Source organism: Leopardus geoffroyi, chromosome B1, assembly GCF_018350155.1.
Source record: "Leopardus geoffroyi isolate Oge1 chromosome B1, O.geoffroyi_Oge1_pat1.0, whole genome shotgun sequence".
Classification (NCBI taxonomy): Eukaryota; Metazoa; Chordata; class Mammalia; order Carnivora; family Felidae; genus Leopardus; species Leopardus geoffroyi.
Window position 1 is genome coordinate 31,502,284 of NC_059327.1, and position 17,986 is coordinate 31,520,269.

Here is a 17,986-nt window from a genome sequence, read left to right on the forward strand (position 1 = left end):
TTTCGTTCCTTTCTATGGCTGCATAATACTCCATTGTATAGATACACCACCTTTTCTTTATGCATAGTCAGTAGATAGACATTTGGTTTGTTTCCACTTTTCTGCTATTATGACTAACGTTGCTATAAACATTGATGTAAAAGTTTTTGTGCACACATGTTTTCAATTCTCTTAAGTATATACCTAGGAACAGAATTACTGGGTTCTATGGTTAAATCTATGTTTAACTTTTTAAGGAATGGCCAAACTGTTAAAATGAAGGTCTTGAAACACACAGGAAAGACAGAAGAAAGAAAAGGCTTATACACTACCATGGACATTTAACTTGGAGAGATCTTCAAAGATACTCATGAGTAAATTCGATTCACAGCTATCTGAAATGACTGAAAGACATATTTATGTCTTAGACTTGAGATAAAGATGATTCTTTCATTTAATTCCAAGAACAACTAAGTATTTGTACTACATCACCATCTCAACATCAAAAAGCATGTCAACTGAGGGGTGCCTGGGTGGCTCAGTGTCCAACTCAACTCAGGTCATGATCTCACGGTTTTTGAGTCCAAGCCCTGCGTTGGCCTCTGTGCTAACAAGGTTGGAGCCTGAAGCCTGCTTCAGATTCTGCTTCTCCCGCCCTCCCCCTGCCCCTCCCCTGCTGGCCTGCATGTGCGCTCACGTGCTGTCTCTCTCAAAAATAAACTTTAAAAACAATGCCAACTTAGAAAAGGGAAAATAATTTCTTACATCCCAACATTACCTGTAAATTTTTTACATAGGATTTGCAAAGGATCTCCCAGTAATGTCAACAGGTTAATAATACCAAAAGCCACAAAGTTATGGAAAAGGCTTATTTTAATAATTTTGACCCTCCTAATACACCTGAAGTGAAGGATCTGTTCTATTTCCTACACATTCTCTACAGCACTGGGCACTCAATATTACATCTTCTTGTTCACTTGTGGATGACTAACTAAGGTCTCATCTTAGCTCTCTACCCTTTCCCTATGAGAACAAAAGATTTCAATTTGTAATCAAATAGTTATTTTTAAAAACTGAACCACACAGAAGAAACATGAAAGCCTAAAAAGCAGAACAGTTTTACTGACTCAATCTTAGATTAACGACGCTCAACTCTGAGCTTCAGTGTCCTTGAGTACAAAATGGCAGTGTCTACCTCAAAGGTTGTTGTAAAAAATACAATCTTGATCATTCCTTGTCTACAACCCCAACCTCCAATCATTTAAAGAAAGTATTTCTGGAGCGCCTGGGTGGCTCGGTCAGTTGAGCGACCGACTTCGGCTCAGGCCATGATCTCAAGGTTTGTGAGTCCGAGCCCTGCATAGGGCTCTGTGCTGACAGCTCAGAGCCTGGAGCCTGTTTCGGATTCTCTGTCTCCCTCTCTCTCTACCCCTCCCCCACTCATGCTCTGTCTCAGAAACAAACATAAAAAACAATTTTATTTTTTTTAATTTTTTTTTTCAACGTTTTTTATTTATTTTTGGGACAGAGAGAGACAGAGCATGAACAGGGGAGGGGCAGAGAGAGAGGGAGACACAGAATCGGAAACAGGCTCCAGGCTCTGAGCCATCAGCCCAGAGCCCGACGCGGGGCTCGAACTCATGGACCGCGAGATCGTGACCTGGCTGAAGTCGGTCGCTTAACCGACTGCGCCACCCAGGCGCCCCTAAAAAACAATTTTAAAGAAAGTATTCCTGTTGTTCCTTCCCACAGAACCCAAGCCATGTATAAAAAGACATCTATAAAAAAAGCACACACTAGCTAAGAGGTGGAAGCAACCTAAATGTCCATCAAGGTATGAATGGATAAACAAAATGTGGTATTTACATACAATGGAGTATTATTAAACCTTAGAAAGGAAGGAAATCTTGTCATGTGCTACAACATGGATGAACCCCGAGGACATGAAGTTAAGCCAGTCACAAAAACACAAATAGTTTTTTGTCTTAGGATTCATTTGTAGGTTATCTAAGGCAGTCAAATTCATAGAAACAGAAAGTAAAATAGTGGATACCAGGGGCAGACAGGAGAATAGGGAAGTGTTAACAGGTCCAGTTTCAGTTTTGCAAGATGAAAAAGATCTAGAGATAGTTTCACAATGATGTGAATAGTTAACACTACTCAAGTGTATGTTTAAAGATCCTTAGTAAGGTAAGCTTTGTTATGTGGTTTTTGTTATGTATTTTTAACAATAAAAATGCATTAAAATTTAAAGTAGCTTTTTATTTTATAGGCTAAAAAATATTCCGTTTGAAGAACTGGTTCTGCTGCTAGAAAAAAATTAATTCTCCTTTTATGTTAAGGGGGAAAAGCCTACCAGTTCCTATAATAACCATTTTTGCATGTTGCATCCCTAGATAAGGAATTATTTATTGCCTACAATAGCCTTTCTCTCTTGAAATAGAGCCTTCCCAATCAACGAGTCAATAAAAATGTACTAACTATTCCCCTTATGTTATCTTAGAAACACATCTATTCCAGACCCACAGAACTCTTACTTTGTGGTAAGCTGGAAAAAAGGAGACAAAAAGGTTCCACTTTCACACAAAGGAGACCTAAAGCTCTACAATGTCAGGTTCTATAAGTTAAAATTTTTCCGTATCTTTAGAAAATTTAAAAATATTTTTTTTTTAATTTTTTTTTTTTAACGTTTATTTATTTTTGAGACAGAGAGAGACAGAGCATGAACGGGGGAGGGGCAGAGAGAAGAAGACACAGAATCTGAAACAGGCTCCAGGCTCTGAGCTGTCAGCACAGAGCCCGACGCGGGGCTCGAACTCACGGACCGCAAGATCATGACCTGAGCCGAAGTCGGCCGCCCAACCGACTGAGCCACCCAGGCGCCCCAAAAATATTTCTTACCAATCCCTTTTATCTACTTTGGTATCTCTCTTAATACAGGCTAATGAAGAATTTAGATTCCTTCTGAATGAAGTATAGAAAAAGCAGCTGGTTCAAAACTCAATATAGTCCTCTAACAGTTTTACCCATGGTTATAGAGACAAGTTTTTGATAAAAAAAAAAAAAAAAAAAAAAAATTAAGACGGAAACACACTAAAGTTGTCAAGTCCAGTACCTTAGAGAAGATTCATCCCTCTAATATCATAGAAGAAACAGTAAGCACTGAAAGGATTCCTAAGAAAGAATACCCTCTTAACAGTCTAAAAGTTATCATTTCCGTATAAAATATCCTCAACTCCTCCAAATTTCAGTAGGCATATAACCATAGGCAAAACTTGAATTAAGGCAAAGGTTCTTTTTTTTTTTTTTTAAATAAAAAAAATTTTTTTTTTCAACGTTTATTTATTTTTGGGACAGAGAGAGACAGAGCATGAACGGGGGAGGGACAGAGAGAGAGGGAGACACAGAATCGGAAACAGGCTCCAGGCTCTGAGCCATCAGCCCAGAGCCTGACGCGGGGCTCGAACTCACGGACCGCGAGATCGTGACCTGGCTGAAGTCGGACGCTTAACCGACTGCGCCACCCAGGCGCCCCAAAGCAAAGGTTCTTAAACACAGTCATTGGTCCATGAACCCCACCCCCGAACTATATAAAAGATATTATTCAAAGATTTCAGAGGAGAAAATCCCAGTTTTCTCAGAGGAAGTCAACCAAAAGAAACTAAAATTACAAAACTACAACTCCTGGTATAGTGGCTTATAGAAAAGCATTCAATCATGATTTGCCAAGGATTCTACATATGACACTGGCAAAGACCTAGATGACATTTCAATCAGCTACTGCTAATATTAACTAAAAAATATATTATAAAAAATTAGTTTTCCTTTTTAATAAACCCAGCATTTGAACATGGAAGAGAAACTGGTGTAGCTAGTTTTAAAAGCCCTAAAGTTCTTTGACAAATGTTCTTTAAAGGGTAGAAAGAGAACTACAAAAGTACTGAAAATACTAAGCAATCAAGAGTTGATACTGAATTCTTAGAATGGGAAATTCAGCATCTATTTTAAAATAGACTTATGTTGTGCTTTCAAGTAAAATTTAAACACCATTCCCTCTCTTTAGTAATAGAGTTGGTAAGTAAAAAGTTACCAAGGCAATTTTATGCCTTTCTTCCAAGAAAAAACAATACATCAAACTCCTACATGTTGGGCTCAGAATAAAACACAATGCCAAGGGCACCAACTCATTTCTAATAACCAGGCAGCAACCCAGAAATGGCACCATGCCAGGTTCTGAGGAACTCAGTAATCCTACATTAAGTATTAATGTTAACAGGACCTGAACAGATAGTGGGAAAAGACCTCAAAAACTTTTAAGGCTGAAGTATTTTGGGAAATATGCACTAGTATGTAATCTTTGTAAGGGAGGTTAAGTTTAAAAATAGATAATTTTAAAGTCCTAAAGGTATCCTTCCTTCACCAAGATCACCAGATTGAAAGAGCTTAAGCAGATCTAATTTGGTATCCAAAGAACAGCAAGGGAGTAGGCTGAAACAATATCAAGTCACAGGAAAGCTTTTATGGGAAAGCTTTGGACATTCACGCACAAAAGCAGCATATTACTCTGATTACTTACCTAGTGGTCTGTGAGACTCTCTTAAAGCATCAATACAGTGAAATCTACTAACAGACTAAACCAACAACTGTCAGGTATTTCTGGGTGGCAGGATTTCCTTACAATTGAAATCTGAGGGTCCCCAAAGGCCTTTCAAATTTTAAAATATTTATCAATTTAAAAATATTAATAAGCCCTACACATTAACAAAAAAAAAAAAAAAAAAAAAAAGAAAGAAAGAGATTTTACTTCCCCTGCTCCCCGAAAAATTAGTGAGAAGAATGGCACTGTTTTTACACTGCTGCAAATCTGGCTTAACAGAAGATGCCTGTTGTCTCTTGATTGTTTCTACATTCAACACACCACAGTGTGTTGTGTTAGATGAAGAAAATCCACGTTCATTCAAGTACGTAGTTGAAAAAGGAGTATTTTAATAGGCTTTTCAGGTAATTATGGTTATCCCTTTGATACTACACCAAAACTGGACAAGCAGTAGTTTCTTAAAGGTTCGTGGAATCTGAAACCGTATCAGCTGTCTGTTCCATTAAAATCCAATGCTGTGTCTTGCATTTTTACTCATGCATCATTTTTTAACCTCACAAGCATTGGATATTTGCAAAACACTGATTCAGAGTTATACAGAGCTTCCAAATGTTGACACCTTTCATTACATAACATCAAAAAATTGCAGTCACTAATATTACTACTGATCTTATCTGAAAATTCTTTGAGTATTGGGAAGTTATCCAACTGAGGATAGCAGATACATGTTTTCCAATATTCTCATTTGTGCTTGAAAGCTCAAATTTTATCATAGCCAACAGATACTGTCCACTGAGGCAACAAATTCACTGTCCATTTGAGAAAATTTCTGCCGAATATCCAAGTCTGAATAATCATCACTTATTTGTCCATAGTTATTTCTAACAAAAATAATGTTCCATGAAAGCAGCAGCTAGTTCACCTTAAAACCCAAGTGACTGCACCAATGCTTTTCCTCCAGACAACCGCTGTGCTCTGGTCTGCAGCAGAAGTGCTTTGGTGTACCTTTCATTTTGTCACAAAGAATGTTTAACAGACATGTACTCAAGAGTCAGATTTAATAAAATTAGTTTTTACTGCATCATCAAAGACATTCATATGTAAAACTGGCATTTTTAAACTACTGGTTCATGGTGAAGATCACCATGACTACTGGTACCATTTGGTGTCACGGCCTTGATTACGCCAAGGCACCGGCAGATTTACCCACATTGCTTTTGTACCACTGCTGCAAATGTCAACACAGTCAAAAAGGCAAGCATCATATTATTATGAAAATAGTTTCCACTTCATAGACCTTCTGAAAGAGTTGAGAAGTCATCAGACCACACTCTAAAATAGCTGCTTTGACAATGGTGTGGACCTCTCTGATCAGAAAAATGCACATATGTACAAGTATACACAATATGTGACATACGACCTCAGAAGATTTAAAAAGCCCTTATAGCCCACTTATAGAACATCCTAGCTTAAAAATTCCATTAGAAAATCCAGAAAATCTCCAAATTGGATTTAATTACTTCAAAACAACGTCTACTGGACATTACAAACAACTCTGTTAAACATTCCAACAACCTCAAAACACCCTCATTTAAACTAAGAGAAATAGCAAGCTTTTAAATTAAAAAATTACATTACGGACATTAGAAGGGAAATTAAATTTGAAGTTAAGAATCCCAGTTACATCACCTGCTCAAGGATACACAATTAATCTTCCTAGCCTAGTTTCCTCATCTATAATCTGGAAAAACAACATCTACTTATTTCAGTTTTGGTGAAGATTAATGAAATCTATAAAGCAGCTAACATAGTACTTGGCACATAGTTAAGCACCCAATAAATGCTGACCGCTGTGATTAAGATGACCAGGCCATCTCTTCCTCATGCTGATTATGTAGTGATAATAATCAAATTCAATTATTTAGAAGAAATGTAATTTAAGTATCACCAAGACTTTCTCTTTACTACTACTAAAAAGGCACTTGTGGACCCTTGGTTACTAAATTGTATTTTCCATTATCACCTAAGGTAAAGAGATTATAGTTGAGATTAGCTAAAACATCTATGTCCAGGGCACTCACTTCCAAATGTCCCCTCTCTGTAAAGAGAGCTTTCCTACTAACTCTTCCTTTCTAATCTTACATTCTAATAAACTTTTGCAAAAAAATAAAATAAAAATAAATAAAACATCTATGTCCAACCATTCAATTTTCCTATTAACGACAAAAGAAACTTAAAATATAGCTTATCTTTCCTCTTGCAACTCAACTAAGAAAAATACGGATGTGCAAATACATAATATATGGGAATCTTTTTACTGACTTAATAACAAATTCTTTGCTTCAAACAACCTCTCATCATGCTGCTTATTCCACGATTTTCTAGAATTTTAAAATTTAGTTCACTAAGAGTATCAGAACATACCTAAAGTTCAGCTCAGGTCATGATCTCACAGTTTACAAGTTCCAGCCCCACACTGGGCTCTCTGCTGTCAGCTCAGAGCCTGCTTCAGATCCTCTGTCTACCTCTTTCTCTGCCCGCCACCACCCCGCCCCCCAAAAATTAAAAACAAAACAAAACAAAAAACAAGGATACTGCCTAATGCTAGATAAATACAATCATTCACATTATTTAATGGGCAAATTTACGCTAAGTGATTTACTGCATGAGCACAAGACTTCTATCAGTAGTAATGTGTGTTAAGGGCAAGGAGGAGTATCACATGTGATACAAGAATGTTAAATAAGGCCTTTCCTATGGGTCATTAGGTTTTGGAATATAGCTTATGTGCCACTATTTTGAAATCCACACATATCAGGGTTCTACTATTTTTTCCTACTAATGGCCTTAGTGCCTAAATCTAACATGCATACTACTCTAAGAAACACAGAACACAAATGATCTTAAATTGTTTACACTGTATGTAGCATTAGATATATGGAATGGATTTAAAAACATTAAATTTCATGTGGTATCTCAAAAATTGTTTTTCACAATTTTAGTTATATCTTTATTTGGGGATTATTTAGGCTCTACTATTGATTTTTTTTCCCCCAAGAACCAGTCTGTAAGTCTAAGTCCTACCAAAAGTAAACAGGAAGCCAAGCGTTGAAAAGATGCTATGCCTGTGGATCCAAGTTTCATAAAAACAGGCATCGTGTAATAAACTCATATCCTAAAACAATTTCCTATAAAAAATTAAGAATGTCAAATACGGAAATGAGGAAAATTATACTCGCATTAAAATGATGTATATTTAAAATTACTATTTAATAGTTAACAATATTAACTATTAAATAATGAAAATTTACATTAAATTAAAATAACCATCGTGAATGGTTAACAACAGTTCCATATTTTTAACCAAAAATTACAGACTTCAGATTATCCACATGTATTTGAATGTTTAATATTTCCACAAGTAAAATTTAAGCAAATAACAGATCACCAGGTATTGCTACTGCAAAAAAAAATTAGGAAAAATTCCTTACTGTTTCACTTTAAATGATGATCTTGGTTTTTCTAATTTGTTTAACCAGATTTTAAAAATACAACCAGTGTTTCTATTACTAAATACAGAGGACTAGGAATGGATCAAGTGATGTATACATAGGACAGCATGCGCCATAGGTTGATGATGCCAGGTGATGGGGGTTCAATATATATCTGAATGGTCATAACAATGTGAGCACTGACTTCTTTTTTTTTTAAATGTTTACTTTTGAGAGTGAGACAGGCAGAGCATGAGCAGAAGAGGGGCAGAGAGACAGAGGCAGGCACAGAATCCCAAGCAGGCTCCAGGCTCCAAGCTGTCAGCACAGAGCCAGACGTGGGGCTGGAACCCAGGAGCCGCAAAATCATGACCTGGGCTGAAGTTGGACTCTCAACCGACTGAGCCACCCAGGTGCCCCCGTGAGCACTGACTTCTTAACCCATAATATGTCCTATAACGTTGGGGTATGGGGGTGATAATGACAACAGCTTAATCTTCATCTACTAGAAAGTCAACTGGAAATGTCTAAAACTGATGAGAAATAGAAATATCATTTTATTCACAAAAATTAAGCACTAAGGAATACAACTAGAGGAGTTCAATTTAATCGCCTTCAGAAGGACGAGGGAGGATTAGAGAGTGGGTGAAGGTGGGGATGGCCAGTGTTCGCTCTAAACCCTTTTTAGAGTACATTATTGATTTAAACACACACACACACACACACACACACACACACACACACACACACACACAAACATACACCTTTTTGGGTGAAATCTAACAAACACACACAAATCACAAATCAACAGAAAAATGACCAGGATAATCAGTCAGTACAATCACCACCCAGGTCAAGACACTGTCTCCATGAGGCCCCCCCAGACCCTTTCAAGAACGACTCCCGTCCATCACTTAAAGGTAACCACCACATACTGGCTTTTACAGCAATTATTTTGTAGCTATTCTTCAAAGTTTTACCAGTTTAATATGTGTCTCTAAGGCTATGGTTTAGTGCTGAATGTTTTTTGAGCTTTATATTAGTGGAACCAAAGAATATGTATAAATCTCTTCACTTTGGCTGAGGAGAAATTCTTAGTAACCTTTAAGGACAATTCCCCAGTTTTCACATTCTCCAACTCTTCCTTACTTACTGTAAGTGTTCAAATAATAACAGCTAAATCCTTTATAACACACTTACTATGGGCCAGGTTTCTGTTTTTTGGATATTAACTCATTTAATCAACAAAACAACAGCCTAAGACAGATTTTACTGTGATCTTCATTTTAGAGAGAGGAAAACAGGCACAAAGAAGTGAATTACCTTGCCCAAGATTACACAGCTAGTAAAGGACTGAGTAGGATTGGAACTATGTAGCCTAGAACTGGTGTCTATGTTACCTATAGTCTCATGAGAGAAAGTTGTCAGTGAAGGAAAATTTTCAAGTATAGATGATAAAATGTTACTACTACTACCACAAAGATTAAAATGAAAACTGCAGGACAGGAGACCATCTGAATGATAGAGATTTTAGTACCTCACCCTTCTCTCTGACAAGAAGCTATACCAAAGGTAAACCACTTAAAGTGCCCAAAAAGACCTATGCACAGAAGAAGTATCCCAAAAAGTGTCTACGTGGGCCAAAGGTCTATAAGAGTATCTGGTCAAACATTAAAATTCTTAGTTCTGCAATGTACATAATGAAAAATTCTAAGCCTTGATTAAGTAGAGACTTCTTTCTAAATTAAGGCCCCCAAAGAGCCCAACATCTCACACAATTTAACTTCGCAGTAATAATGTTGAGCTGCTTCTTTTCTAAAACATCTTTCAGAATTAACTAGACTACAGTATAAAGAACAACAGAAATCATCTAATCCAGTCCTGTCACCTTAAGGCTAAGCTTACTGGAACCCAGAGAAGCACTTATCCCAAGTGACATACACTAGTTTGTCACCAGGATAAAAGCCCAAGGTCTCCTGACTTCTTTCCATTACACAGCTGTAGAACATCAATCCAGTTACAAAGCCTGCTGAGTAAATACCTCTACGATTTCCAGAAGTATGTCTCAATCATCTTTTCACCCCATCTCTTTCCCCTTCAAAGCCTCCTAACACTCACATTCCCTCATTCAACAAATACTCAACACCTACTGTGTGCCAGGCATCATTCTAAGCACACAAGTTTGTATAGGACGTTCTGCACAGAGCACAAAGATGCATTAGTCCTGCACGAAGTTTACAGTATAACCGCAGAGGTTTAGGGTAAATTATAAATACAAAGGGCTATAGAGAAAGACTGTAAAAAATATTCCCAAAAAAGGAAGAGAAGTAAAAGAGTTACAAATGTGACTTGAAGGATTCTGATAAGCGATGAAGTATGGGAGGAGTGTCAGGCATTCCAAGGCGGGAAGAGCAAAAACAAAGACCCTAGATAGAGTAAGAGCGCACAAAATTTTTTTGAAGAACAGCATCCACTGAGCTGGATCATGAACTGTATCAGCAATGAACTGAGAGAAATAGGGGTCATACTGGTGACAGGTCTGGTACTCTAGGCTGAAATATTTGAATGTAACCCTGCAGATGCAGTGACCACTGAAGATTTCTGAGGAACATAAAACTGGGATAGCATTTAAGATCAACTGAGAAGCAAAACAAAGGACGAGAAGCAGGAAATTTTAGGAAGTTTAGGAAATTTAGGAAGTTACTGCAACCTGAAAAGAAAGATACTGAGAATCTGAACTAAGCTGAAAGTGGGTATGGAAAGAAGATTAAAGCATTACAGAAGTAAAAATGGTATGCCATTGACAGCTAACTGCACGTAGGAGGAAAGACAATTTGGAGCTTTTGATGGTAAAGAACTTCCAATGCATCATTAACAGAAAACAGGCAAGCTGAACTAAAGATTTAGCTAGATGTAACCTGTTTACAGATTACAGTCTAAACCAAAGGAGAAAACATATTAATCTTATTTTGGAAAAGCAAATCTTCCCTTAGTAACATAAACATGATACACTATGACATGTAAGCTGCCGTATGCAAAAATCCCCAAATTGACGGAGTATCATTTGAAAACTGGGTGCTTGTTATGCTTAATACACTAGCATACACATATGTGCTAGAGTAAGTCATATTTTTGTTAAAATGTCCATACTAAGCCTCAACATGGTAAGATGATGGGGTTGTATGTTAAAGTATTATTTAACCACCTCAAAAGAAAATTATTTGATGAATCAATAGCAAAATACAGCTCCTAAGCATTAGGAGAATTACAACTGATCCCATGATACATATCACAAACTATCATTTGATTCAGTTAGGTTAAGTTTGGAACCATCAATTTCCTCTAATTAAATAAAACTCATGTGGTCTTTCTGCCTACCATTTAACAAGTAAACTGCAAGCTCCTTCAGGGCAGGGTTTATGTTCCAGACACCTCGCAACCCCAGGGCTCAACATTTAGGAAGCCCCCCAACAGATCTTTCATACAAAAATCAATGGCAATCAACAAAAGAAGTTTTCTAGCACACAGCACTCTCATAACTTGGTGCATATTACACAACAGCACAGAATGAATGGTCCAATATCCGAGTGCCTACTATTCAACAGGTAATGGAATCACAAAATGAGTCACATATGGCTCCTCCCTTGAACTTAGGATCTCTCAAGTCAAACACCATAGGCTTCACCAGAAAACCTTGATTTGTACCATTTGTGTGACCATCAGTAACTCTCTTAACTAAAGCGTCTGATTTCTCATCTGAAAAACAGATGAGGACTCATCAGAAATGTGACAGGGCTCTGTAAAGTATCACAAATATAATGGATACCAGTTGGCTCCCCAAAGGACCCACCAAACTGATCAGACACTTCTTTGAGAAAGACATGGGCACATGCAAATCCAAAACCTTCACTGGCTCAATACAAAGTCATCATCCTATCATCAAAGAAATCCTCAGAACAAACTGCACTGTAGCCAATAGGTGAGAAACAGAATCTTAATAGGACAATACTGTTTCGAGAAAGATGATTTATAAACTTTCACTAGACAAATTTTTTTAAGTTTATTTATTTTGAGAGTGAGAGAGTGTGTGTGCGTGTGTGAGCATGAAAGGGGTGGGGGGTGGGGGGGAATCCCAAGCAGGCTCCATGCTCTCAGCGCAGAGCCCCAACACAGGGCTCCTTCGCACAAACTGTGAGATCACAACCTGAGCCAAAACCAAGAGTCGGACGCTTAAATGAGCCACCCAGGTGCCCCTAGACATTTTTTTTTTTAATTAAAAGTACATTTTAATTCGTTTGAATTTTGTTCAAAAATTCCTACTGTAATTCAAGACAGGATACCATTAAAATTCAAACTTTAAGTAATATTTCTGAACAATGAAATAACACAAATACTTTATGGGAAATAATGCCTCCAGCACCTAAGACCACCTCAAATGAGTGCAAAACCCTAACGTTTCAAAATGTTAAGCTTTTGAAATACACTAAGAAATTTGGGAGAAGACTTAAATATTTCAACCGATCAAACCCAGCTTCTAACTGCACCAGAATAAGCTCCCAGGAAGCCATGCTATATATCCACAACACTGTTGTTTTCTTATCCACCTAAATTAATCCTTACAAGACAATAAAATGTATCATTTGAGTCAGCATTTCTTCACTGAATGTCAACCAACATCACCCTCTCAAAGTACACAAGTTAAAAAACAAAACAAAACAAAACTAAAAATCTTCCTTCAAAAAAGATATTCATTTTTGAAAAATGTTTCCGAGCTAAATGCTGATACGTATTTCAACACAATTATCTAAAAATGATTTACAAACATGAAAATGCATCACCGTTTATTTGTACAAGAAATTTATCCAGCCAGGAAACCTTTATGATACAAGCCTTAGATTTTTCTTGTGACGGTTTTAAATACATCATCATCCAGTGCTCCTTTCATTTAATAGAAATAAAAAGTAATGATGCAAGGTATTAATAAAAAAAACCCTGAAGACTATTTTCCAGAAAGATCACTTTAAAACTGTTCCTCCATTGCTTATGCAATAAACACAGTATGTTCTTAACCTGGAACAGACTCAGCTGCAAAGAAATCCTTCAGTAATCAAGATTTTGAAGATTCCATATGCAAACTTTGCATTATTAAGTGCTTTCTTACCTTCTGCTACGTCATCATCTACTGCTCCTTTCACCTGAGAAAAACACCACTGAATATCATTCCCTCCTCCAGCTCCTGGAAAAAGAAAACATACCAATTAAAACTCAGTTCTGTTCATGTTTACTCTCGTAAACACAGAGATGGTATCCATGGTTGGCATGATACTAATAGCCTAGTACTGCCCACACATACAACCACCAGCCCAGAGCATTAATTCGGAAGGTTAGTCTCCAATAGTTGGCACTGCATTCGAGGAGAGACAGAGATCCCAGGTATGAGATAATCTAAAGGCCATGTACTACCATTAACATCGCACATGTGTTCAAAACTTCCATTTTCCCTTCCCCTCAAAGACAGTAAAAGCCTTACAGTCACGCAAGACCTACCAGAGAAAAGTAAATACCACCAATCAGACAGTTTTCCTTTAAGCCTACAGAAGGGTTAATAAGGTTAAGCTACCATAAAACACGGAACGAAGAGAAAACTTCAGAAACATTACTGCCCGGGTGAGGAGTAATGATTCGTGTGAACCCAATCACCAAAGCACACACACAGCAAACACAACACTCACCACCCATTTCTTTGCATTTCATTACCAGCACATCACGGGCTCCAGACAGGAAAAGAAACCGAAATAAATGCTCAAGAGCCTGTCAGAGGAAGCTTGTTTTGCCTCCCTCCACCTTATCCCTCAGAGTCCAAAGGACCTTGCAAACAATTTTGCTCGTTTGTCATCATCTTGTGCAAAACAATTTTAATTTCACTTACTCGACAAGGCCAAAGGAGCAACTTGTTTACAGCAAACCCTAAGTCAATCCAACATGTTAACTTTTTTAAAGGTTCGATTATTTAAAGATTATCTAAATATTAGAAAACGCATGGAGAATTGGTTTAGTTCCTCAATGTTTCTATTTCACTTCCAAGCACTAAGAAGGAAATGCCCTGGCTCTATGAAGGAAGAAATTGAATCAAGAACTAGAACTGGTTCTAGTAGAAGCAGGAAGATACTCAGCAACATCAAAATGTATAAAGATAATCCTCAAAGCAATCACCTTTTCCTTCCTTCACCATCATTCCTTGCTAAATATTCCAAGCCGGGTTTCTCCATGCATCCTTCCCACCCCCCCCTCCCAAGCTTTTACCTAAATCAATCCCCTTGGCTATTTATATCGCTGAACTCCACAACTATTTTAACTAACTCCACGAATCCCTTTTGGGAAAAGGACATCTGCACAAAAACTAACATACAAAACGGAAAGTTTAAATCACATTTTTCATGCAACTTGGTGGATTACCAAGGCCTTGCACTCTTTGGACACGAAGGGTAAGAAACGAAAGGGAGCTGGTTCAAGACAAAAAATAAAGGTTCATGGTCTCAAAAATACATGTATCCACAGTGGGGAAAAAATACACATAGGTCCCCATTGTATTTTAACTTGTAAGGCACTCTTCCCTCTCAGTACAAAATACGTTAGTATAAACACCCAAGAAGGCTTGCAGCAGGAAAAAAAAAATTGGAATTATATGGAGAAAGATCCGTATAAAAACCTCGGGGCGGGGGGGGGGGGGGAAGGACGGGGAGGAGACGGTGGGGGGAGCAGAGGTTACACCGGGTCCAAAGGAGTAGGAACAAATCTGCACTCGCCCCCACCCCGCCCCACCCACGCCTTACCCCTCGGCTCTCCAGCACACACCCCACCCCCACCCATGCCAAGGTTCCAGCCCTCATTTAAAAAGCCATTTAGGTATCACTGCCGCCCCTCGCCTCAACAAACCCTCCCCACCCCCACCCCACCCCACTTGACCAATTCCCTGAAATCCAAGGGGCGCCCCGTGGCTCTACGCGAGGCACAGACGGTCGCTAGGGGGTGATGGAGGGAGGAGGAAGGAAGCGGTGCCTTGTCAGTGGACGAGGGTGATTTCTCCTTTACCTGCCATGTTGCGCTGCAAATGGTGACCCTGCTGGGTTCCTCGGGGTCGCCGCTTCCTGAACTCACCCCCCGCACCTGGGGATGGGGGGGTAGGGAGGGCGGATGGCGGCGGATGGCACCTGTGGGGGGAGAGGGCGGGGGTCGGGGAAGAAGGAAGGAGGGGCGGGCAGACCAGTCAGGAGGATGGTGGATTTCACTCTGGGGCTTCCCCGCTCTCTCTCCTTCTCCAGCAGTGGCGGCGGCAGCTACGACAGGGACGGCGGCGGCGGCGGCAGGGGCAGGCGACTCTACTTTCAAAATGGCGCCGGCTGGCCTGGCCAGTGACGTCACCCAGGGGCGGAGCGGCCGGGCCGGGCCCGAGGGGCGGGGCGGGGCGGGGCGAGGGCCGGGGCGGAGACCAGAGGGGGCGGGGCGGGGAGCGGCCGGCCCGGCTCCTGGCTCCCGCCCCTTCCTTCTCCGCCCCGCGCTGCGCCGGGGCGGCCTGGCCTTCGCCGCGCCCTGGTGCGCGAGCTGCCGGTCTGGTGTCTTGCCGCGCTCGTTCTGCCCTCTGTCCCTGGCCCAGTCCGCGGTCCCGCGCACATCAGTGTCCCAAACCCTCGCGTCTGTGCATGGATTTCCGGGCGGGCTCAGCCGTGCGGTTACCGTGCTCGCTCGCGGTAGATTCGCGGGATCCTGTGTCTTTGAGCATACTGTGTTTCTACTCAAAATAGTGACACTATGGCCGATGAAATAAAAGACCGGGGTGGGCTGGGGGTGTGTGTGTGTGTGTGTGTGTGCAGACTTGCGGCTCGGCCAGGGAAACAGTTCCTGGGTCTGAGAAAGACGCAGCTGGGCTGGTTCCATCTGGGTGAAATAAATTACCTTCTGATGGGCCCCGGCAACTGAGGCAAGAGCCCTTGGCGACTGAAAGCGGTTCAGTGTTTTCTGAACAGAAAACTGAGTTTGCTAGTAGCAGAACATGGCCGAAAAAGCGACCCAGGTCTGTCCTGCCGAAAAAGTGGAACCGGTGGTTGAGGAAAGAACTGGGCCCCGAAGCCAGGCTGCCACATGGTGAGGCCGTGATGAGATGCGGGTAACAATCCTACCTCATAGGATTGTTTCTAAGATTAAATGACTTAGAATACGTGATAAATGTTTGCTGCTGTTATTATTAGATTTGTATTGAAAGCATCTTCAATAGTTAAGAGGTATAAGGAAAACGACCAGGAAACACTTGTCATCAGCCAAAAGGAGATGTATATGTACGTCATTGAAAGATGCATTAATGATGCACTCACTATAACCTGGACACTTTGCAGATCTCCCTTAATCCCCACCATGCTCCTAGGAGACAGATCTCTACTTTGCACGTGAAAAATATCTGTAAAAATATCCAGAATTTGACCTTAAGGCTGAAAGGAGTGGTCAGGCATTGAGAGACCAAGGGGAAGTTTATAATTATTTACACCTTCTCTCCATTATCTCCACTTTCTACCTTGTTCTTGATTTCCAGAACAGTTCAGTTGTAAGTCTCAAAATGTCTCCACTCAAAAAAGCTGTACCATTGTACTATTACTCCTCCATTGCTATGTTAGTATTTCTCACTTAACCAAAGAACAAACCCAAACTAAAAATCCACCCTGTATTTTCATCTTTCAGCTACCTGTACAAACAGGTACAAAACTTTAATGCACTGTGCTCTATGTACTTCTATTTTGGCTGATTTTGTAAATGCATTTCTCTGCATCTGCCTTTTATTACTTGTTTTCCTTTTTACGTTCTCTGCCCTTGTTTAATAATTCAATCCTAGGCTCTCCAGTGAGCCTCAATCAGAACTAAGAGGGAGAGACAAAGAGAGAATGAGGGACTAGACCAATAAACCAGAGGATTGGAACCCCTATCCGTAAGCCATTTTCTTCAGTTTTTGTCACGTGTAAGATTGGTATATTCACGCTTCCTGAAAAATGATTCTACATAAATGATCTGTTCTTCTGGGAAGCCAGTAAGAAACTGAGATAATTACAACAAGTTCATATAGCACTATGTGCTGGGTACTGTTCTAAGCACATTGTATGGAATCTTGGGACAAGCTGAGATGGGTCCAGTAATCAAGGATCAGTGACCCTAAGCAGTAATTTCAGCAGGCCACAAGCTGCCTTCCTTTCTTCTGAATGGCTCTTGGGAAGAGAGGCCCAAATACCTATTAGCCCAAAGACAAGGGTTGCTACTGTAGTAGGGCTCTGTCCCTACCATTTCATGAAAAGGCACCAAGGTCACTAATGATCTTCCAATGGTTCACTTTGGTTTTCTCTTTCTCTGCTTCCCAGCAGCATTTGGAACCACTAACCATCCCATGCTTTTTTGAGAGCCTTTTTTGCGTGTGACAGGATTGGTTTACCTCCAGTCTCTCTATACACCCCTTTCAGGGTGCTAGCTCCTTCTCCCAGACCACCCTCTAAATGTTAGGACGATATGTCTTCCTGGTCTCTGCCCTGCATATGCTTCTCTGTCCCAGGCAACTTCATCGAGTATTTATAGGTGTAAATACCATGTATACACCAGTCCCTGCCAAATCTAGATCTCCAGCGCTGTCCCCACCCTGAAACTGCAGACACACACTTCTACCTGCCTGCTTGACATTTCTACAGATGTCTAATAAGCACTTCAAATAAGCACTGGCAGAACATAAGTCTTGATTCCATGTCTTCTTCATATCTAGGATGATGCTAGTTTTCCCCTGGAACGTCACCATCTACTCACCACACCCCTGCCTCAACAGTCCCACTTACCCACCATCTCTCTTTCCTTCCTCAGCCAGCAAAACTTTTTCTGATCTTTAAAAACCAAT

General features: G+C 40.0%; 1 protein-coding gene and 1 long non-coding RNA gene across 3 annotated transcripts in view; one reads left to right on the top strand and one right to left on the bottom strand.

Annotated features, from left to right (window-relative positions):
* PPP2R2A (protein phosphatase 2 regulatory subunit Balpha) overlaps window positions 1-15,486 on the bottom strand; it is an 85,983-nt gene extending 70,497 nt beyond the window's left edge. The window contains exons 1-2 of one of the 2 annotated variants that reach the window (XM_045456762.1): window positions 15,160-15,486; window positions 13,229-13,303 (exon numbers count right to left, since the gene is read on the bottom strand). In XM_045456762.1, coding sequence (XP_045312718.1) covers window positions 13,229-13,303; window positions 15,160-15,166 — 82 coding nt within the window. In that variant the 5' untranslated portion in view covers window positions 15,167-15,486. Of the gene's footprint in view, window positions 1-13,228; window positions 13,304-15,159 lie in introns of those variants that run through there. The other variant, XM_045456763.1, reaches the window with a different exon arrangement.
* LOC123587059 lies at window positions 2,874-6,751 on the top strand. Its single transcript, XR_006707129.1, has 2 exons — window positions 2,874-3,270; window positions 3,524-6,751. It is a non-coding gene; the product is annotated as an uncharacterized LOC123587059 (long non-coding RNA).
* Window positions 15,487-17,986: the final 2,500 nt, after the last annotated feature.